Source organism: Falco rusticolus, chromosome 15, assembly GCF_015220075.1.
Source record: "Falco rusticolus isolate bFalRus1 chromosome 15, bFalRus1.pri, whole genome shotgun sequence".
Taxonomy (NCBI): domain Eukaryota; kingdom Metazoa; phylum Chordata; class Aves; order Falconiformes; family Falconidae; genus Falco; species Falco rusticolus.
Window position 1 is genome coordinate 2,493,285 of NC_051201.1, and position 20,199 is coordinate 2,513,483.

A 20,199-nucleotide genomic window follows, 5' to 3' on the forward strand; every position below is an offset into this window, starting at 1 on the left:
GCTAGTCAAAAGCAGCATGAAGTATTGTAAGTTGTAAGCAGCAGAGTTATCTATGAGCCACATAACCCTGCAAAAAACACATAAAAAATACGTTCAGCAATGTAATTCAGCACTTTGGCAAAAAGACAACCATATTTTGGAAGACAGATGCACTTATAGAAGAAGAGTGAAATAAAGGATTTAGATCATCTAAGGATGGCTGACTGTTTTTAGCGATCTTTCATTTAGGACAATGGGTTGTCGGTAACATTCAAAACAAAGGATGTGCTTGTTTTTAAACACTTATGGTCCAAGTTTGCTTTCTTTGGGAACCTCACTTCCTAAACAAAGCTTTCTATGAAAACACACCAGAGACTTAAAATACTTCAGTTATTTAGTAAATTGCAAGAGCTTGAGTGATTTCTATAGACCAGATACATACTAGCGAGAGCTTTAGAGACAAAAACGTCTGCACAAAGAATTCACAGACACAGGCTATTCTGAAATGCACAAAGAGGAAATCACTTCGGTTTGCAAGCAAGAACCAACATTCAAATCTTATCAAGCAAAAGCTTAAGAGAAAGGCATGTGTGCACCAGGAAAATTAAAGGTCAGCTTTAGAAGCCAACAGGTGCATCATACTAAGTTTTGCCTTCCACATCCTAGATCAGAAACAGGGAGCAGTTTTGCCAAAGTTGCTATAAAACTAAAAGGACGACTGACCCAAGTTGTAGAATGCTTCCTGTGCACCACAAAATAAATCTTTCTGTGGTTCAAAAGGAAAAAAAAAAAGCTTGGGAATGCAGTGAAGATTATCCGGTTCTGACACAAAGATCATCAGCAATGATGTCTGAAATACTATATACTGCCAAACTTCTGGGGCAGCTAATGTACAAAGCTGGGGGAGAAAGGGTTCAGGTTTTTGAAAACAGGACTAATTAGGAGGAAAAAAAAAGGAAACCCCATGAAAACAGTGTTCCTGAGAAAGTAATCCTCTCCTTTTTAAAGGTCAGAAGTCAGTCAGCAGACAAAACAATCCACATAAAAACATTAAATTGTAAAGAAATTTAATTAAGAACAAATTGAGGAGGAAGAGAAGACATTTGTAATATCAAAACCAGACACGAAATACTCCATCTTGATACTGCATTCAAAATCAGCCTCCTAAAAACCAAACTTCATGTCAATAGCTTTCATTTGGATATTGCTAGGTCATGCTGCTTCCCATTCTCCATGAATACCACCCTGCTTCAGAAGATTAAAAGATAAATCATTATTTTCAAGGCCTTGGCAGAGTTCCCTCTGCTGCCCTTTATACTGAGATGGCACAGACTTTCCCTCTGTTACTGTTACATTTTGAAAGATTAGGGAAAGTATTACCACTAGAGAGAATTTAACAGCCACATGCCTAAAATAAAGACATATTCACATTGTATGTGTAATCCAAACAGATTTGGTTAACTGTTCCTTCCATTTCCAAATTCAACATAATTTTTGAAATCTAGACGAAAAAGCAACAGGATGTCATATTAAAAATTCAAATCATTAAACTGATGAACAGAATCTTTTTTTTTTAATTGACAAGAATATGATGGATATTATGAAAAACAAGGGCTTCAGATTCTGCTTGCACAGAATCATGAAGAGGGGCGATTATTTGGGGGTTTGGCTAACAAAACGCATTTTTTCACATAAGGGTCATACATTTGGAGTTCTTTTTATTAAACGAATAGCATATGACAACAAAATCTGCTGTACTAAATATTGGAACAGTGGAGAAAAAATTAAGCACCTCTGAAGTTACTTCTTGCGCCTTCAGGCTTCAATTCTTCAAACGTAATTATGGTCATACATTGACCATATTGAAACAATTTGAAAAAGAGGAATTGTTTACTCATTTAACAGCTGGGGGGGTGGGGTGGGGGGGTGTGTGCATGTGTGATTTCCACAGCTGGGAGGCAGTTTCCCCCTCCAAAACTCAGGCTTGTTTACGGTTGGGCAAAGGGATGCAGGAGGAGAGAGCAACATCATCCTCATTCAGGGAAAACTCATCCCGTTACAATCGGTGGGATGGCAGAACCTTGGCAGCTTCTCCAACATCACATGCTTGTGAACAGTCATGTCACCAGATAATCACTTTCCATAACACTGTTCTCATCCACAGGCTAAACAGCATCCAAAAAGAGACGGGGGGAGCTGTTAAAAACTTGGAGAGAGGGAGGAGGGAAGGAAAATCCAGCTACCAAGCAATTAGTCTGTTTTCCATTTTATTTCTACAGTTCCTTTGTTTAACTATTACATTCATACCTTTCAAACAGCAATAAATTTATAGACTACTAGAGACTAGAGTGTGCACATGTTATAGCACAAACTATGTTCAGGGGGTAGTTATGAACAGCCTTAAATGCAACTGAAATCCTGTTCTACTACCCATACCTAAAGGAGAATTTACTAAACCTGTGTCAGTAACCAGAATATTTGTAATAGTGAAATATAAAAATCAAACACTAAAATATTCAAAAAATCTGAACTTTTCCATGAAATTTTCAATTGTCAGCTTTTCAAGAAAAGAGATGCCCTGTTTTCCTAGGTACAGGAGATATGGTTAAGGAGGATTTCTGCAAATAAGATTCCATAGAAAAAGATTATTCTACTGTACTCTTCTAATAAGTTATAATAATATGTAAACCTCAAAATTCCATGCTAATCAAATCCCTTTCTACTTTGTCAGTAGGAACTCAACTCTATACCAGAGATCACAAGGAGTCTTATCTTGGGTACCTTTATGACAAAACACATAACTGCTAATTTTACAACTGCTTTACAACAAATACCTAGAAATTGGTTACCTACAGTAAGAAAGTTAAATCTGTCAGGACAAGAGAGTAAGGAAATGCATAAATATCACTAAAAATATAACTGGAAAAGCCAGGCATGTACAACAAAACACTTCAGATGTGAAAAATGTCAGTGAAGTCAGTGACCTTAAGTGTGAGCATGTGATTAGACAATTTAGGGAACAAGGACTAACTTTAGGGACACCAAAAAATTGTTTCTTCCAGGAGTGTGTTGCTCATATTGCATAATTCTCCTGGCTTCCAGATGCCATCATGATGTGCATCTTATATAAATACACCCATCAGCACATTAAGGAACCAGACTCTAAACATTCTATTTTCATACCTTTTACTGGTATGGTAACTGGATATAGAAATGGATTCCAGATAACTGGAACACAAGTGAGACTGTGGACATAGATTTCCGCAGACTGAACTGACATCAGCCTACCAGCACCCCTTTCCCCCGAATCCCAGCTGTTACAGGTCTCACAATGACCAAGACACCACCTGTCCCTAACCATAACTGCTAGCAGCTCCCTGAGTGCATGAACAGGACGGCTAGAGGTAACACCCTCTCACTCATTGCTTCCCTTTTAGAATTAAAATCTGCGTGTTAGCTACTTCAGGAAAACTAACCACTTAAAAGAATGTTTTCTCATCTCAGCTCCCAAAACAAAGCCAAATTCAAATTAAGTATCTGCCTGGTAGGAATACTTTCCGGGATCAAAAGGGTGCATTTTGATGTACCAGCATCAAAGATCAGAAGAAATGTTAAACTACATTCAGCAACTATTTATAAAATGCTAATTACACTGTTTAGACAATTTGCTGATTACAATCTTATGCAAATAGAACACTACAGCGTTTAGAAGAACTGGCAAGAAAGTTTTCCTCAATAATGTCAAATTACTCTAAAACATCGAAGAAGCATTTCAGAAATGAACTTGTTTTAAATATCTACCAAACACAAAAAGTGTTTGCACATATAGGCTTGTGTCTCAAGTAACAAATTAAAGTGAAAGTGAATTATTCACTGCTTCAGTTGTTACAACTTTCTCTGTCAACCTGAAGCTGCAGATCCGATGACTTGGTCTATGCAGACAGATGGCTGTAACCACATCTATTTTTCACATTTGTCTCAAGCATACCAGGTCAAAGACATACTGCAGGAGACCATTCACCTTTTACAAGAGGTTCGTAGAAGTATTTCTGCTTCAAGCAAAATACATGGTGTCCAACACCCAGACAGTTTTTTGCCTTTTTGTTGGGTTAAAAAAAAAAAAAACAACAAAAAAAAACCCAAAAAAACCCAAAAAAAACCCACACAAAAAAAAACCCACATACAAAAAAAAAACTCACGACGACATTGTAAGAACACAGTACAACCCAAAAGGCATGAGGTTTCTCTGTTCTTGCTCTCTGTAAACCATAGACAGAATGTCTTGCATTTTAGAAGCTTTAGATCTTTAAACCAAACATTACATGAGCAAAATAAGCACCTTCTTGACGCTCATATGCAGATCTGGCTCAGATTTCATTATTTCATTCTGGCAATGTGCTGTTCTCAAAAGAAATAATAACTAGTATTCCATTATCAGAATACTTAACATGTAATTTTATTTTATTAGAAGTTAATTTGTCCAGATATTTCATTAATATTTCCTAGTATTTATTTAGAATATTTGCCTGAATATTTCATTTTTAACAAATCACGGAGCCAGAGGAAACATGAAGTTACACATTATTTTAAATGTCCTTGTTCTACAAGTTAAAAGGACACATGAAGGTCTACAGGACCCTACCAGAAGTTGTTTGTTTTTTAAAAAAAAGTAATTAGCGTCTAGAATCTCCAAATTCCACCAACGTATCCTCTTCTAAAACAGAAGAGCTCCTACATTCAGACACATCTTATCACATTTCTGGAAAACCAGCCCGTCTATTTTTATCTATTTTACCAAGAGCAGAACCTGGTTTATTTTGACTCCTCAAGAGACAGCCATAAGCACGCAAATAATGCCATCTAGTGGAACGTCAGATTTACCAGTCTGGCAAGAAACACCCGCATTTTTATCCGTGCATGTGTATGTTTGCTCAATCTCCGACTCCCTCGCAGCGCACGCCAAGTGCTACAAAAGGTTAGCAGAACTGCAGAACCAGAGATATGCTGTGAAATGAAAGCGAGCAAATCACTCACTACAGAACTAGAGTATTTCTGACGTTCCTGGTTGCACACTTTGATTGAGGTGAGCTCCATATGGGTTTACAGCAACAGCCGTAAGGCGTTCCCGTAAGGATCTTTTGATCACATTTCTCCGATGGTGACAGAATATCAACAGCTGCATAAATGTAACTGTTTAATAACCAAATTATCAAAAACATGAAGTGTCTAACTCATTAAATGAATCCATCAACTCCACAAGAAAATAATTCTAGAACAAATCAGAGGCTTTGTAATCTGAAAATAGAAAACTCTTCATGTCAACCAGTGCAGACTTGCTACAGTTCACAGGTTACGTGAGAGGTACTCCACTACAATGATACCGGACAAATGACATTTGCTTCTATCTTTCCCCCCATTTTCAAAACACATAGCTTGCTCTAAAAAACATCTTGCAAAAATCCAAAGACAGAGCAAATAAAACAAGATACCTTGAAAAAAGATGTATGTTCCATTTCCTCCCAAAATGTATACATTCATGCAACATTTAGATCTCAGTAAGAAAGCAAAATTGCATACTTCATATACTATAGCTGTACAGATAAAAATTGCAGTGGCAGCATTCCATACAGACTGCACAAGCATTTTTATCTGAAATGGCTTTTCATGAAGATTAGGACCTAAAGACTCCGACGATCATTTCACTTACCCAGCCACTAACAATCTCCTTCCAAATAAAACACCTAATGTGCTCATGATAACTATTACCTTCTTTTTGCATAATAAAAATGCACTTACAGGACATTGTGCTTTTAAGTCTTCAGTTAAATTTACCTTTTAGTTTTGCACATTCAAAATGTGAGAGCATTCATTTACGATCACAGTCAGCAAGCAAAGATCTCACTATTTCTTTTACTCGCTGGGAGAAATAATCCCACAAGGCTTATCAGACATCATTCTGTTTTGGAATGGAACATACCTAAGTATATGATGTGTTTATTGCCAAAGGATCAACTTACTGTTTGAAATCACAGTCTGATGCTCAAAACAAATGGAATCACCTAAATTGAAGCAATAACTTTGATCGAAATAAATACTTCTGATTTTAAGGAGCCGCTGCCAGTAACCACACATCAGGCCATTTTTGATAGCCACAGTTTTACAGAGAGGTTGATTAAACAGCTGTTTGTCTTTCAGACAGCAGCACAATGTGATCTGACAGAACCAGCAGCAGAACCGATGGAAAAAGGAGGGTTGTTGCTTTAACCACCCCCTTCCCGAGACATCGCGTTACATAAGCCCTCGCCGCAGTGCCTCGGGAGCCCATCTGGATGGCAAACACCACCACACGTGCCGCCAAGAAAAACTCACTTATGAATCAACAACGAAACTTTCTCCCCTTCCGAAGGAGCTTGTGGGTTTGGAAAAGACTGGCACGACAGAAACCTGAACGCTGCGGGAATTTATTTACATTTTACTTGCAGTCAGCTTGAGGCATCTCCTCACTTCACTTCTTAACCCTTGTGAAATGGAGAAAAGAAAGTTCAAAGCCAGGAAAGGAAAAACTATGCAACTTTCTGGAATTCCGTTCATGAGATTTTGTAAAATCACAGCTCTCCTTGCATGCAGCAATGCATTTTCCAGATGAACGTACATTATTTTTGCGCTGATCAATCTGTGTTTGGTGGCTGAGCTGCTTTTCCTCTCAAAATGTCAGGGATCAAATACTTTCTTAGACTCTTCGTGTCTTCTAAAACCACACTGCAGAAGTTCAATTTTGTCATTTATAGGCCTTCGATAGCAAAGAAAATATTTCTTGTCCGGAGTCCACTGAAAGTTCATTAGAAGATTTTATTTATGCAGGAATTGAGCCCAAGTGACACCCGGTAACCACCAGCCTCCTCTGTAGATGGTGAGAGGAAAGCATGCTCTGCATCCTTCTGAGTTAGATCCTAAAGGGACGCCATCACTGTACACTGGAGTAACTACCCTGCCAACAGTCGTAACACTGGAGAAGTTTCACGCGTGGAAGAATCAGCCCAAAGCAAACAGCGATTAGTTCAACTGTGGTACAAAGAGTCCTCCATTTCACTTGTCACTTCATAGCTCATATGGATCTACAGTATTGATAAAGATGATCCTTGGACATCACACTCAACGCATCAATTATAAACGGTCCAATACTGCTTGCTGACATCAGGGCTGGGGGCTTGTTAATACATGAATATGTAAAGAATCCTGAAACCTACACAAGACTCCCTTGATTTTCACTAGAAAGAAACAGCACTTGCTCAACTAAATTATTGTATTTGTAGCAGTAGCTTTCCCAATGCGCGCATCTTTCTTACAGATTACGCATCTTGCCCCTTTTTTCATTTTACAGTCCAGAAGCAACATTTGAAGTCATTGGGAAAACTGCTTTCATGCTCACAGACTTATCTGAATGTTTTCAGCTGCCTCAAGAAGCGAGGACCAGCACACTTCAGCATGTATTTTAAATAAGTCCAGCCAAAGCAGAAAAGTATTGACAGGATGGAACAACTGTGCATCAGCTGGAATGAGATGGTCCAAGTGACCTAATGCATTAGTTTTCTTCTTTCTGTAGAGCCTATGAACTCACAAATGCTTGACAGCACATCACACACAGTCAAGTTACATGCAATCACAGTTGCAACTGAGAAGCTAAGCAGCTGCTTACGTTCAAGAATGGAAAATTAAATTCACTGCTTGTATCACGCAAAAACAACCAGAGAAGTGTGAGAAGGAGAGAGAAAACAATTTATTTTACTTCCCAAGATTGCTGCCTTTATTTCAGTTTATTAAACAGTAACTGGCCAGGAAAGTAATTGAAATAAACATAAGTGCCCAGGAAAGAAGAAAACAACAGCCAGCATTAAATTACAGTGCTTACATAAAGTCAGTAAGCAAGTGCCAGCATTGATGCCATTTATGAGAACTGCGGTACTGAGATAAACTCAATGGGTTCTCATATTATCTTCTTGCCTAGCCTCAAAAGAGGTTATCGCTTCCCTCCATGTGGCAGCATTTAATTGATTCACAAAGCAGCAGCTATTTGGAACTGAAGCCAGACTTTCACAGCTCTGTGCAAGACAACATGTTTGAAAAAAGCAGCACTGCTGCATCACAAGACCTTTCCCGAGGGCGCTGTACAAAAAAAAAAAAAAAAATTGCTTTCTGGATATGAGAAAGGCACGAAAGAAATGTGTTCTTTCACTTCTTTCCTTTAAAGATGTGCTGAACTCTCAAGACTTTGCTTCTCACTGTCTTCTTGAGTACGAGATAGTTCAACACCTCTGCAAGCTCTCCCTCCTCTCTTCCCAAGCTCTGCCCCTAACACCAGTCACCATGCTCATGGGCTTCAGAATGAAGCACAACGCAGCTTTTCTGAAATTGTCAGATGGAAGCGGCCCACTTGCTAAGATTCAGAGTAGAAGTTTCGACTAGTGCACCACTCAGGAGAACCTGCTTCCACTCCCCCTCTGCCACAGACATGAGGCTGCAGAATTGGGTAAATTCTTGTCCGCTTATACTCGGCCCTTCAACCTGTAAAATGAAGTTTGTCCTACCTCTGAGCCGTGACCTGGCAGTTGAGAAGAAATGCACTACAGCATCTGGTAATGCCACAGTCTTCAAAGGAAAACGCCGAAGCAAATTTTTACTTCCAAAAAGCTACAGTCCATAGTATTTGTTACTAGAAGAAGAAAATGTTGGCAAGAAGTATTTCCAGGGACCACAAGATTAGCTCATCCATGTGGATACAAACCACGCAACTTCTTGTCAGACTACTATAGCTTGGAAGATTAGTTAATGTCCTATATAATGAGGAAACAGAAGCATGGGTTAAACCGAAACATCAGAGATCCTTAACAAATTACTAGCTTGAGCACTGCAACTAACCCATTCCTCTTCCCTCCAAACCTCAAGAGCATCCAGAACATGACTGATTCTTCAGTTAGCTAGTCTGTCAAGGGGGGCAGACTGAAACAACAATTAGCAATGTAGTCACAACAATCTAAATTACATAAAGTCATCAATTTCTAGTGCTGATGAAATATTGAAGAGAGAGGACAAAATGGCAATTGGAAAAAATTCCATTTTTTCTTGAAGATCTCCAACAGTCTCCTGATGAAATCCAAGGTCTAGATGCATGACTACAATTGCTGATAATCAAGACTTGTAGCAACCACTGTTGTATCTAGGTGTAACACTGTTTTAAACCACTCTCTATATACTATACAGTTACTAAGTAGTACTATATTCAGAAACGAGACACGCAAAGCCCAGAATTATAAACAGGAAATGAAAGGAAGACACAGAAAGTGTGTAAAAGTAGTACACAAAGATTAGAAAGGAAAAACGGATATAAAAAGGAAAAAAGTATACTTCATAAAAATACAGCAGTAAGTCTTTTAAAGTGGAAAAATAAAAAAAAAAACCCACAGAAAATACTAAATCCATTCCGTATTTATGGTGTATATCTTCAGTAACTGTTTATATAAAACATGCTATATAATGGCAACAGTCTGCAGTATCTCACAAAACAGATCCACTGGTGAGAAACATCAGAGCTAACAGTTTCTCTGTGAGAAGCAACTTACAACTCTTCCTCCAGTATTTAAAAGCAAGGTAATGTTCAAGAAAGATGGAACAAAAGTGTGGTATACTCATTGTTTATCCCACACGCTTATTAAGATCAAAATCTTCATTAAAAGCAAATGAGAAGCTGAAACAGTAGTGACTTACTGTGATCTGCAGATTTTACATGACTCAAATTAGCAGCTTAAAAACTGGCCCAACCTGCTTTATGTTTGGGTTATGTGCATGAATATATATATACAGACACTGATCTAACAGACATACGTTACACAATCAGGCAGGAGTCAAATGTGTTTCCTATTAAACAAATGCGGGTGGTCTGCGTCTCAAGCAGTATTGTGTCAATGAGTACAGTGCTTAATTCTGTTTGAGCAGCCCTCTGAAGAGGACATGGCTATATTTCATTCCTCCATCAATGTATATTAACATCTCCATCTAGTACAGTAGAAAAGCAGTCCCATCTTTACTGGAAGCAGTATTACGACACAATAGAAACACCAAGCTTTGATTACAAATTTCTTTCTATTCTACATTTTAAATTGCATCTTAAGAAGTCAAGTTAAGTGCCATTTGAAACAGAATATACATCATTTACCATACAGTTAAAAATCAGACTTTACATAAGGTCTTTTCAGGTCACACTTTTTTCCTATGTTATTTAAATGACAGGGATGCATACTGGATGGAATAAATGTTAACTCGTGAACAGAAATCACAAAAAATTCACTCTATGAAGTAGTCTTGGAAGCAGATGGAAAAATTCAAGAGAATAGTACTAAGCTGGCTCTAACAGTACTTGGTCATCTTGCACCATGGTGCCCTCCCCTCTACAGGTACTGCAGGTTTTGGGGTGGTTTGTTGTTTTTTTAAAAAACAATCATGTCCCTAATATGAGAGTTATTTCAATATGCATAAATAGTTCCCTGAGCAACAGACAACTGTATGTCGCCCAAAGAGGATTTCTGGTGTCCAATTATACAGCTGAACTAAGGGTGCAGGTTCCCCTTAATTAAAAATCAATCAAATTTTAAACTCTTTCCTCCACTCAACCACTCATTCTGCATGTAATTTGTAGGTACTGATCTTCTATCCTTTTGTCATAATTAGGCAAAACTGAGAATTATATTAAAAATGGACTGGTGAGAGCCTGCAAAAAACCTATGTGCAGATGCAAGAGGCTTTCACAGAAATGACACACTAACAAAGTTACACACACAGGAAATAACTAATGTTATTTTGTTTCCACTTAATTATTTTAAAGAATAAGAACTATTGATAGACCCTTCTTTTATGAACTTCAGAAATCCCCTCTCACTTTATTCCAAGACAATATGTAAAAGCATTCTTTGTGTTATCAAGTTTTTTATAAATGCAAAATTCTGAATTTGGAAATCTGTTTTTCTCAAACTTGTTTATGGAGATTGCTATAAAATCCCAAAAGAGCTAAACCTGTATTTTCTGTAACACAAAGAAAATTACAACTGTGGATGTTCTTGTATCCTATTTCACCAGAAAACGTCTACATTTTTAGTAGGGCTGAAGTAATGAGCTACTTAATGACATATAGTATGTTTAAGTCATTTTGGTTTCTTGCCCAAAAACTCTCTTCAATACCACTGCCACCCCACAAGCAAATTTATACCACAAGAGAAAATGTATACTTCCAAAGATAAACTTTCATCTCTCTTGCGGTAAATTTTATGTAGTGTATCAAGAATTTCTAATAAACATAGATCTCTTCATTTTTTATAGTTTTTCCATATTACACAAAATATTCTCTCTATTAAATACAGATTTGGTTGGTGTTTTCTTCTCCTAGAAAAAGCAAGGAATCTCTTTCCACTGACAAACTTGAAGAAAATTGAAACAAAAGGCAAAATAAAATCCTTTATATTGGCTTGAGCTTTTCTAGCTATGATTGGCAAATGCAAGGCTGATGACATTAGATTTTTCATTTAAGTTTAAAGTAATGCATCGAAGTATTACTGCTCAGAGCAGAAGCAAACTACATTGTTAGGACAACAACCTAATTTAGTTCCCATGCTAGCACTGCACTCAGTTTTTGGTAGATTTTATGGAACAATACTTCACCAACAAAAAAACCCCACATGGTCTGTGGACTGGTAAAGCAAAATGGATATGGCATGGCAAGGCTCTTCCCAGTACCTCTGTGACAAACATTAGGGATGAAATCGTGGCACAGCTGAACGCAACAGGAGTTCTGCCACTGAACTGAACATGGCCAGAATGTCATCCTTGAAAGTTGTAAGTCATTCGTATGCTCACTCACATCATAGCAAATTCATAAACAGGCTATTGAAATCAAATTTCATTCCAACTTAATCACTCACAGCGGTGACATACGAGGTTATTACATGAAGTCATCATTTCTGAACCAACGTTGTTACTATTAAGTTTGCTGCTTCATCAGGTTTATATGGATTTTCTTCATTTGTTGCCACAGGATTCTTTGTCATTGCCAATACCAAATCTCAATAACCATTAAGATTTAGGTACCCAAAAAGGTAAACTCTGGCCAGATTCACACTGGTGTGTTTTTTTCCAGAAGGCACACACAATCCCTGGTTTGTTACAGACTGGTTCCCAAAAGAAAGCAACGCACTAGTCAACACGAAGAAGAAAAACATACGTTTCCGATACCTGGATCCCAAACCTTCCGAACAGTGCTTATGACAAAGAAGCAGACAGTAATTTCTGTGCTCATCATTCAGAATGCTGCTGCTTACCATCTACTGCTGTTACATTTCTGCCATTGCAGACCTTTGCCAACTGCAGGGATCACTTCTATAATCCAATTTCTTCATGGCCAGAATGCCTCATAAAAATGACATAATCCCTAGTTCGAGCGTTCAGTCACACCAGCACATTCTTTCCCCGTGCTCACACTTTCAAAAACCTGTTCTTCCTACACAGACAGTTATAAACTCAATCATTTGATTTGTACTCACAGATTTCAGCAATGGGGAAAAGGACTGTTAGTGACTTGCTTTAGCATTGAAGAAAGATTCATTTCTTCATGTTTTTAATAACTATTGTCAACAAACATCTAAGTTTTAAAAATACAATGGAACAAGATCATTTACATTGATGAGATCGATAGATAATGGTTTTGGAGATCCAAATTACTTTGAATCATAATCTCCCTTAAAAATACATACCTAATGTATTTACAGTAGAAGCCTGAAGTCTGCTTCAGGTACATAATGAGACAAAAATTGGCCTAATGCAGCAAACTGAATAGGTTAGTTTTGCCTATCAATTTCCCCGAGACAGCCAGCAAATTACTAGAAAAAAAAGCAGGTCAGTAGGACAGTATTTCCTCAGCTCAGTTCAGTAGCAAGAAAGCACAGCAGTCTCATCATCAAATATTCTTCACATTTTCTTCCACATAACTATCACACACATTGCCCTAACAGAAGCATAAAAACAAAACATCAAATTCTTCAAACACCATTCAAAATAAGCTCTCTCTGGCTATGTTCTTACAGCTTAATTGGCATTCCAAATTGGCAATTGCATACAAAACACTCTAGTATAACAAATTATTCCCACTCTACTAATCCATTGGTGACCTACATAAGATGTGACTATAAAGAATCTTTTAACAGTAAGATCAACTGGTATATTAAACCCTAGCTCAATTAGTAAAGTTGGTCATTTTTAGACTCTGTCCTAATTCCACACTAACATTTAAATTTGTTTCCCCTCTACATGCATTGCAAAGGTACCACGCAAGAGCTGTAACACTTGTGTCAGATGCCTGGCTCTTTGCAAGGCGTCCATCTACCTGCTTTACTGGAAAATATTTACACCATAGCTCATGGAACAGACTTGGCTGTCCTCAACGTATCCACTGAGTAATCCTCTACTAGAAGTCACCTTATTAGAGCAAGCTGCGTATGTACAGATTCTTCTGCACTCAAAACTAGTGGCTACGCTTACTGTATTCTATACACAACACACGCTTGATTCCTTTTAAATTGACAAGAATTGCATCTTCAGTACAAGTAATATCTGTTCATTACTGCATAACAGTTTAATAACCAAAAGCCTTATGCCACTGGAGCAGACAGAAGTACATTAGCATCATACGCATTCCCGTTATGAATAAACAGACTCTCCTTTAATAGAGATGGCAGATTTCCTCTATGTCAATGTCAGTTAGCCTTTTGAAATAGTACACATAAATGGGAAGTAAAAAACGTAAGATTCAAGGCCATACTGTTTTGAACACATCAACAATATTTAAATTTATGTGTTTTACTATTCATTCCATTAGCTGAGAAAGTTATATTTCTCTGATACTTACTACACTTGGTGTGCTCACAGCTTGTAGTTACAAAGAAAACTGAACTCAGATTTTAAGATTGAAGAGTTTCTGATGAACACCCACAACAAACTAAATTAAATCAGCCCATTAGGATTCTTTACTAAACAAAAGTTAACAAAACATCTGTCTGGCAAGAACAATACATACCCCATTCTTACAAAATTTAGTTTAACTGCAAGTAGCAGACAGTTTCTGCCTTATTTACACCGTATAAGTTCAAAAGTTTCAGTATTATACTCACAGCGAATTCCATAAATCATGAGAGGATCAAGTTGCTTCTTCCCATGCTTCCCCTGGCCTGAAAGGTTGGAGATGGCCTGAATTTCCCGATGGAAGAGATAATCAAGCAATGTCAGTGCCATCTTCTCGGCTGTGCGGCAGTTCGTGCTGATGTGCAGCATGTCAGCAGGGGTGATGGGGCAGCGGACCCGCATCTCAGGATTATTTTCATCTCCAAGCCACGTCCCATTGGGGTAATCCTCTAAAAACAGAGATTGTGGAAATTCTAGTTGTGGCACAGAATGGAACAGTCAGGTTCAAGTTACAGTCAACATTTCTTAAGCTATCAGGAGCTTTTCCAGTTTTCTTCATAGTCTCCATAAACTTCTTTACAAATTAGCATGACTAATAGGCTCATAAGATTTGCTGCAGATAAAAAAATTATTCTCAAGTTCACACCAATGGTCCACAACAGTTACTGCCGTTAACATTCTGGCCTACATGGAGAATCAATGTAATTAGTCCAGATGTTTAACTCGCTCTCAGATATCTTTTCAAAATACCTCATACTAGACACCAACAGCTGAAAGAGCATGCTATATTCACAGTGTTCTCATTCATCAAGTCAGTCATCCCCTAAAAATTAAGATTATTGCAACCACATAATATTCTTAAAAGTATAGCTACTTTCAGGAAGCTAACAGCTTTGAACCACATTTTTCCCCAAAAGCATCAGATTAAAATGACTGTAAGCAAGGTTATAAATTTAAGAAATTATAATCAATAGTGAACAGTAACTCTTTCAACCACCTAAAAGAGTATTTCAAGCAATGACAATCATTCAAAACATAGCCAGAGATCCCAATCAAAATACTGGTCTTTCTTCGAATTTACTGGCCAGTAGCCTGCATTATTTCCTAAACAACCCGTTTAACCAAGGAAGAGGCCCAGCATAAAGATAAGGAATCGACTGCTAATCATCTGCTAAGTGCATATTCCCTTCTATCCAGGTATAAGCTCATCAGCAGAACCGTGCCTAACTTCTCTTGTGTATAGACACACAGACACATTACGTATATAAAGAAGTTTTTTGATTTCTGTCCCAGCCTCTCAGCCTGGTGGGAAAAAACAACCTATTATTTTTAAGAGGAATACTAAGCCCTCGCTGGGAATTCATCTTTGCAGACAATGTCAAAAGTTAGTGAATTCAAGACTAACCAGAAAGCAGAACAGAGTTCATAAGGATGACCAACCCCTACTGAAGTGGAGGATGCAACACAGGACCTAGGAAGAGACTCTCATTCCAGATAAAATCAAAGTTTCCAGTACGCATCTTGACAACGCTAATAGGAATTGGATAGAACATTCCAGTACTATTTCAATGTTCACTGACACAGACCATTTGGATTTGATTTCTGTGTTTGCTCAACTTTGTGGTGTAAAACAAAGCTTCCTGACTTAGGAGTCCCACAGCCCTTCCACACCAGAGCTTTACAGTATTTCATTGTTGTTTCACACGCTTTCAGAATGGCAAAAATGTGAACAAGTCATTCAATTACGTGATTCATTTTTCATCAAATGCATTTAGCGTTTCACGGTATATACAAAGTCACAAACTCCTGGTTTCCATAACTCTTCTAGGCAGAAAATAGGGTGACAGAGTTCACACAGATGAGCCTATCCTTTTCACATTGAATGGGACCCCTGAGCAAGCAGCATGTGTATTTCCAGGTACTGGCATAGGCTAAGCAGCCGGCATTTTACTAGACTACAAGCCAAAAGTACGCGATAAAATATAACATAAAAGCAACTGAAACACTAAAAAACATTCTTCTAATATGACCTTTGGGTTGAGTCATACCACATGTCAGATGCGAGTTTATTGCATTGAATAACAACCGTATGAAGCAAATGTTAGATTATGCAAGACTGATATCATCATAAACATCAGATTAACAACTACGATATTTACAAAGAAAAATATTTATTGCTCATGTACATAGCAGCTAGTCCCTCGAACTTTTTTCTGTTGCAATCAGAACTTAATGCTCTGCTTTGAATATATTTTCATACACTCACAATCTTTTTAATACTTTTTTTTCTTATTTAAACCTTACTTTTTATCCTGAACTATGTAATAGGGCATACTAGATGTTTTCTGCTCACAGTACCAGGTGCCATCTGAAAAATAAGGTGGTTCGGATTAATTACGACTTGTTTTGAATGCCACTGTGTCTGGCCTCACCACAAGTCTGGTTAACATTATCAGGGAAAACAGCAGTCTGTTCCTGAAGATAAACTGACTGTTTTATAAAAATTTGGGCAGAGCTGGCAAAGCAAAAACACCTCTGGATAAATGTGTAAGTTCTTCAAAGAAATTCTAGGAAGCCTGAGTAAATGACTCTACATTCTATCAAAACCTCACTTCCTTACCAGTTCACAGAATTACTATTAGACATAAGAGTTACTACTTAAGGAACACCTTTCACCTGCAGTCTCGTTTAACAAATGCGATCAACCTACTACACGCACCAAAGATTTTTTTTTTCTATTTGCAAAATAATGCTGCTTTTTTTTCCTCCCACAGCTGGCACAGAGTCTAGAACATACTGTTTTTACCACATTCAACTTTTCTTTTATTGCTAACAGCCTGGAAAAAAGACACTATCTTGTTATGCTGACCTATGGACACAAGCCCCACAGAATTACCTCTTGCATTTTCCTCCTGCTTTAAAAGCTTCAACAGAAAGGCAGTTTGCTTTACAATGATTTTACATTAGAGTAGAAAATGCAAGACTAAAGTTAACCGTGACTCTACTGTCTCACTACAGCTACTTGAGGGCACAAAAGCTAAACTACTCCTTATCTTATGTAAAAATAATTCCTACCGGTCTGCCAACACATCTAGCACTTTGCATAGAGCAAATTTAATGAGACTGGCACCGAAAAAGAACGGTGAAGAGAGGAAGTAGAGGGAGGGAGGCAGAACTACACTGAACAAGTCGTGTGGTATGGGTGAAGACAGACTGAATAAGGAAAGAGGAAAAAAAAACACGGACTGGGAGTTTGATGGAACTTTCTCCCTATTCTCCCTAAACAATTGAATACATAAATACTATTGACTAAAGCTGCATCATTTGAAGCTCCTAGCACTCAAATATCCTCTTATGCTTACTGAAACATGTATTTTAATCTCACTTTACATGTATTATTAGGCATTATACATAATATCTAGATAGAATCTAGATGAGTCAAGTTATTTAGTACATACATTGTAATAGCCAGATACCAAGTCAGGAGGCATTGTACAACCATACACGGCTGCTTCCATTCCTTAAAGACTAGTGAAACACAAATAACATGTGAAGGACTGGGAATGAAGAACACAATCCAAAAACACTTTTCGTAAAAATAAAAAAGCACAAATGCACACACTACTTCAGTTAATCACAGCTTTTCGCTCATTTTGCCCTGAAGTATTTTCCTTTTGTTAATTTTCCTAATGGCCTTGCTGAAGTTTGAATGCACTTTGAGTGCTATGTGGAAAGGTACTTCCTTGTGTTTCTTTACATCAAATATTACATCATGAGAGAAGTGGCTCTTGATCATTTCTACTTGTAGTGTTAAAAGTCCTGATATCTAAACCGATTTCCTCTCTGTACTCTGAAGCTCATTTCGATGACAGACTAATTCCTAGTTTCTCTTCAATGTTTTTCTCAGCTCAGAAAATCTGCCTTTATCTCCATTCTACTGAATCCAGAATTAGTTCACTTTTCAACACAGTTTTCAACTCTTTTTTTTTACTGTATTAAGTCCATTTCTTTTATCTCACAACACAGCTGACCATTCCTCTGTTTCAGCAGGGACACGCAAGAAGATGAGAGGTGACTGGGGCTGCCATGCAAACAAGCATTTCTATGGAAACAGGACCAGCAAGATTTAAGGTTAGTATTAAGAAAACCTATGTCAAGGAAACAAAATCCAGACAAGAGTTGCTATGGCTTTCGGACTCACTCTCAACTCGTGTATGTGTCTTCCTGCCCAGGGAGATGACAGACATTTCACTGGTACTCACATTTTTCCATTGGGATACGCTCCCCTAGACTGACACACGAACACTAGGAGTAAGAGCAGAAGCAAAGCTAGGCTCACTCTCTCGCTAGGTACCATCAGTCACTCCTTTAAAACTAGGAAAAACGAAAGGAAATGCCTGCCCACATAAACACTTAAATTAACATGTTCCGTTATTCAGAGTACTTGTGTTTCTTTTAATAACAAGCCTGCAAATGCCAGATTTGCACCCAGCAGAGAAAAATGACTGGTAGCTACAGTAAAGGCAGAAAGATGAATCAACCTTAAAATAAAAATCCTAACGACAAAAATGAACCCCCCTTTGTAAAGAAATTAAATAATATTTCAGCTGATGCACAGAAGATTAAACAATCTTTTTAAATAAACTTCTGTTCATTAGCCCAAGTCTTTTGCTACCCCAACAATTCACAAGGGTAGTGAATAACTGACAGTGACTACAAAGCACTGACTTTCAATCATTAAATGTAAGGAACAGGGTGATAATCAGCCTGTACATTAACCTACAAATCTAGCAATGTGATTTAAAGCTTGTGCTAAAAGGAAGGTTAGAAGATTGGCTTTAAAAAACTACATTCACCAAAACCTCCCACCAAAAAAGCAGTTAAGACACTGGGAGTTCTGGCAAAAGGAAGCATAGAACACACACAACTCCACAAACATCAGGAACCCCGAACACAGAACTGGAGTTTTTTGCCTGACTGTTCTCATGGGGGATAAAAAGGGTTTAATTTCCATGTAAATATAAAGGAAAGATAGCCAGAAGAATCTTATGCCTCAGGTATAATCTTCTGTACAACAGAAAGGATTTGGCTAACAGAGACATAGTTCAAGTTAACTTCTAAGCCCCTACAGTTAGAGGACTGGTACACTATTCAAGATATTCTGAAAATATATCCTGCGCTCGTGGTTTCTTCAGTTGTCTGACAGACAGCACACAGCATGAAAGAACCCTCTGGGCATGCAGTACCAAAGCATACTTGTCTCTGCAAACACTATAGTGTGCATAGAAGTCCCAGCATAATGTCAGCAAGATTGCTTAGTCTGTTAAAAATAAGACCTCTGTTTTAGTACATGGTTAAATCCATGAGAGGCAAAAAAGATTCATTTACTTTATGACTCATGGAAGGCCAGGGAATACATTTAACAGAAGCAGAAAATGAGGACTACTACATGATCATCTGTAACTTAAAATGATCAGCTAAAAAAAAAAAAAAAAAAAAAAATCGAGATAAAACTGAGAAAATCCATGCACTTAGATGGCTTTTTAAAACCCTTAGAAAATGTTTCATATCAGAAATCAGATTTCCGATACCTGGAAGAAACCATTGTTCATGTTTGTTCCCAATAATCAAAAAATTTTAAAAAAAAATTACAAATCAAAGCAATTCAATTTCTATAGTTTTCTTTGGCCTTAACAAGCCACTGAAACTCCTGAAGTCTCAGCAAAGTCTTTGCATCAGCTATAAATAACATTGTTTTAAAGGTACAAGAGTTTGCTATTTAAATGTTCATTCTCGCTGTCTGTATCTGGTCATAAGGAGCTTGGCAGCAAAAGCAAAGTGCTGCAAACGATCATACAACATGTGAGATTTGATCTTACAGTGAACTGGAAAACCCTGTGAACAGGTAAGTCCGGGGCACGTACAAAGAGCAGCTTGGATTCACATTTGGAAAGCAAATTCCAAAAAGCACTATTTAATACTACTATCATAAAATGACTATTTCAGAAGCAAAGTTGAAGAGAATGTGTGACAATTATTTGGGAAAATATTATTTATCCTTTAATTAACATACTACATAGACCAGTCTTCCCTTATCTTCTCAAAAAATATTCATGTTTATGTTTCTAATTCTGTATTTCTGATAGTGTTAAACTGCAGTAAAAGGAATGCAGAGAAAGCAGATACAATACAAAACTATCATATATGGTGCCAAATATCGTA

The 20,199-nt window shown here is 37.6% G+C and overlaps 1 protein-coding gene across 7 annotated transcripts in view; it reads right to left on the reverse strand.

The window, feature by feature from the left end:
- The window catches only part of LOC119157770 (BTG3 associated nuclear protein), a 152,541-nt gene that overhangs the window by 87,718 nt on the left and 44,624 nt on the right, over nt 1-20,199 (reverse strand). For all 7 annotated transcript variants that reach the window (XM_037409011.1, XM_037409008.1, XM_037409009.1 and 4 more), the window contains one exon: nt 14,187-14,426. In XM_037409011.1, the coding sequence (XP_037264908.1) occupies nt 14,187-14,426 (240 nt within the window). The remainder of the gene's footprint in view (nt 1-14,186; nt 14,427-20,199) is intronic.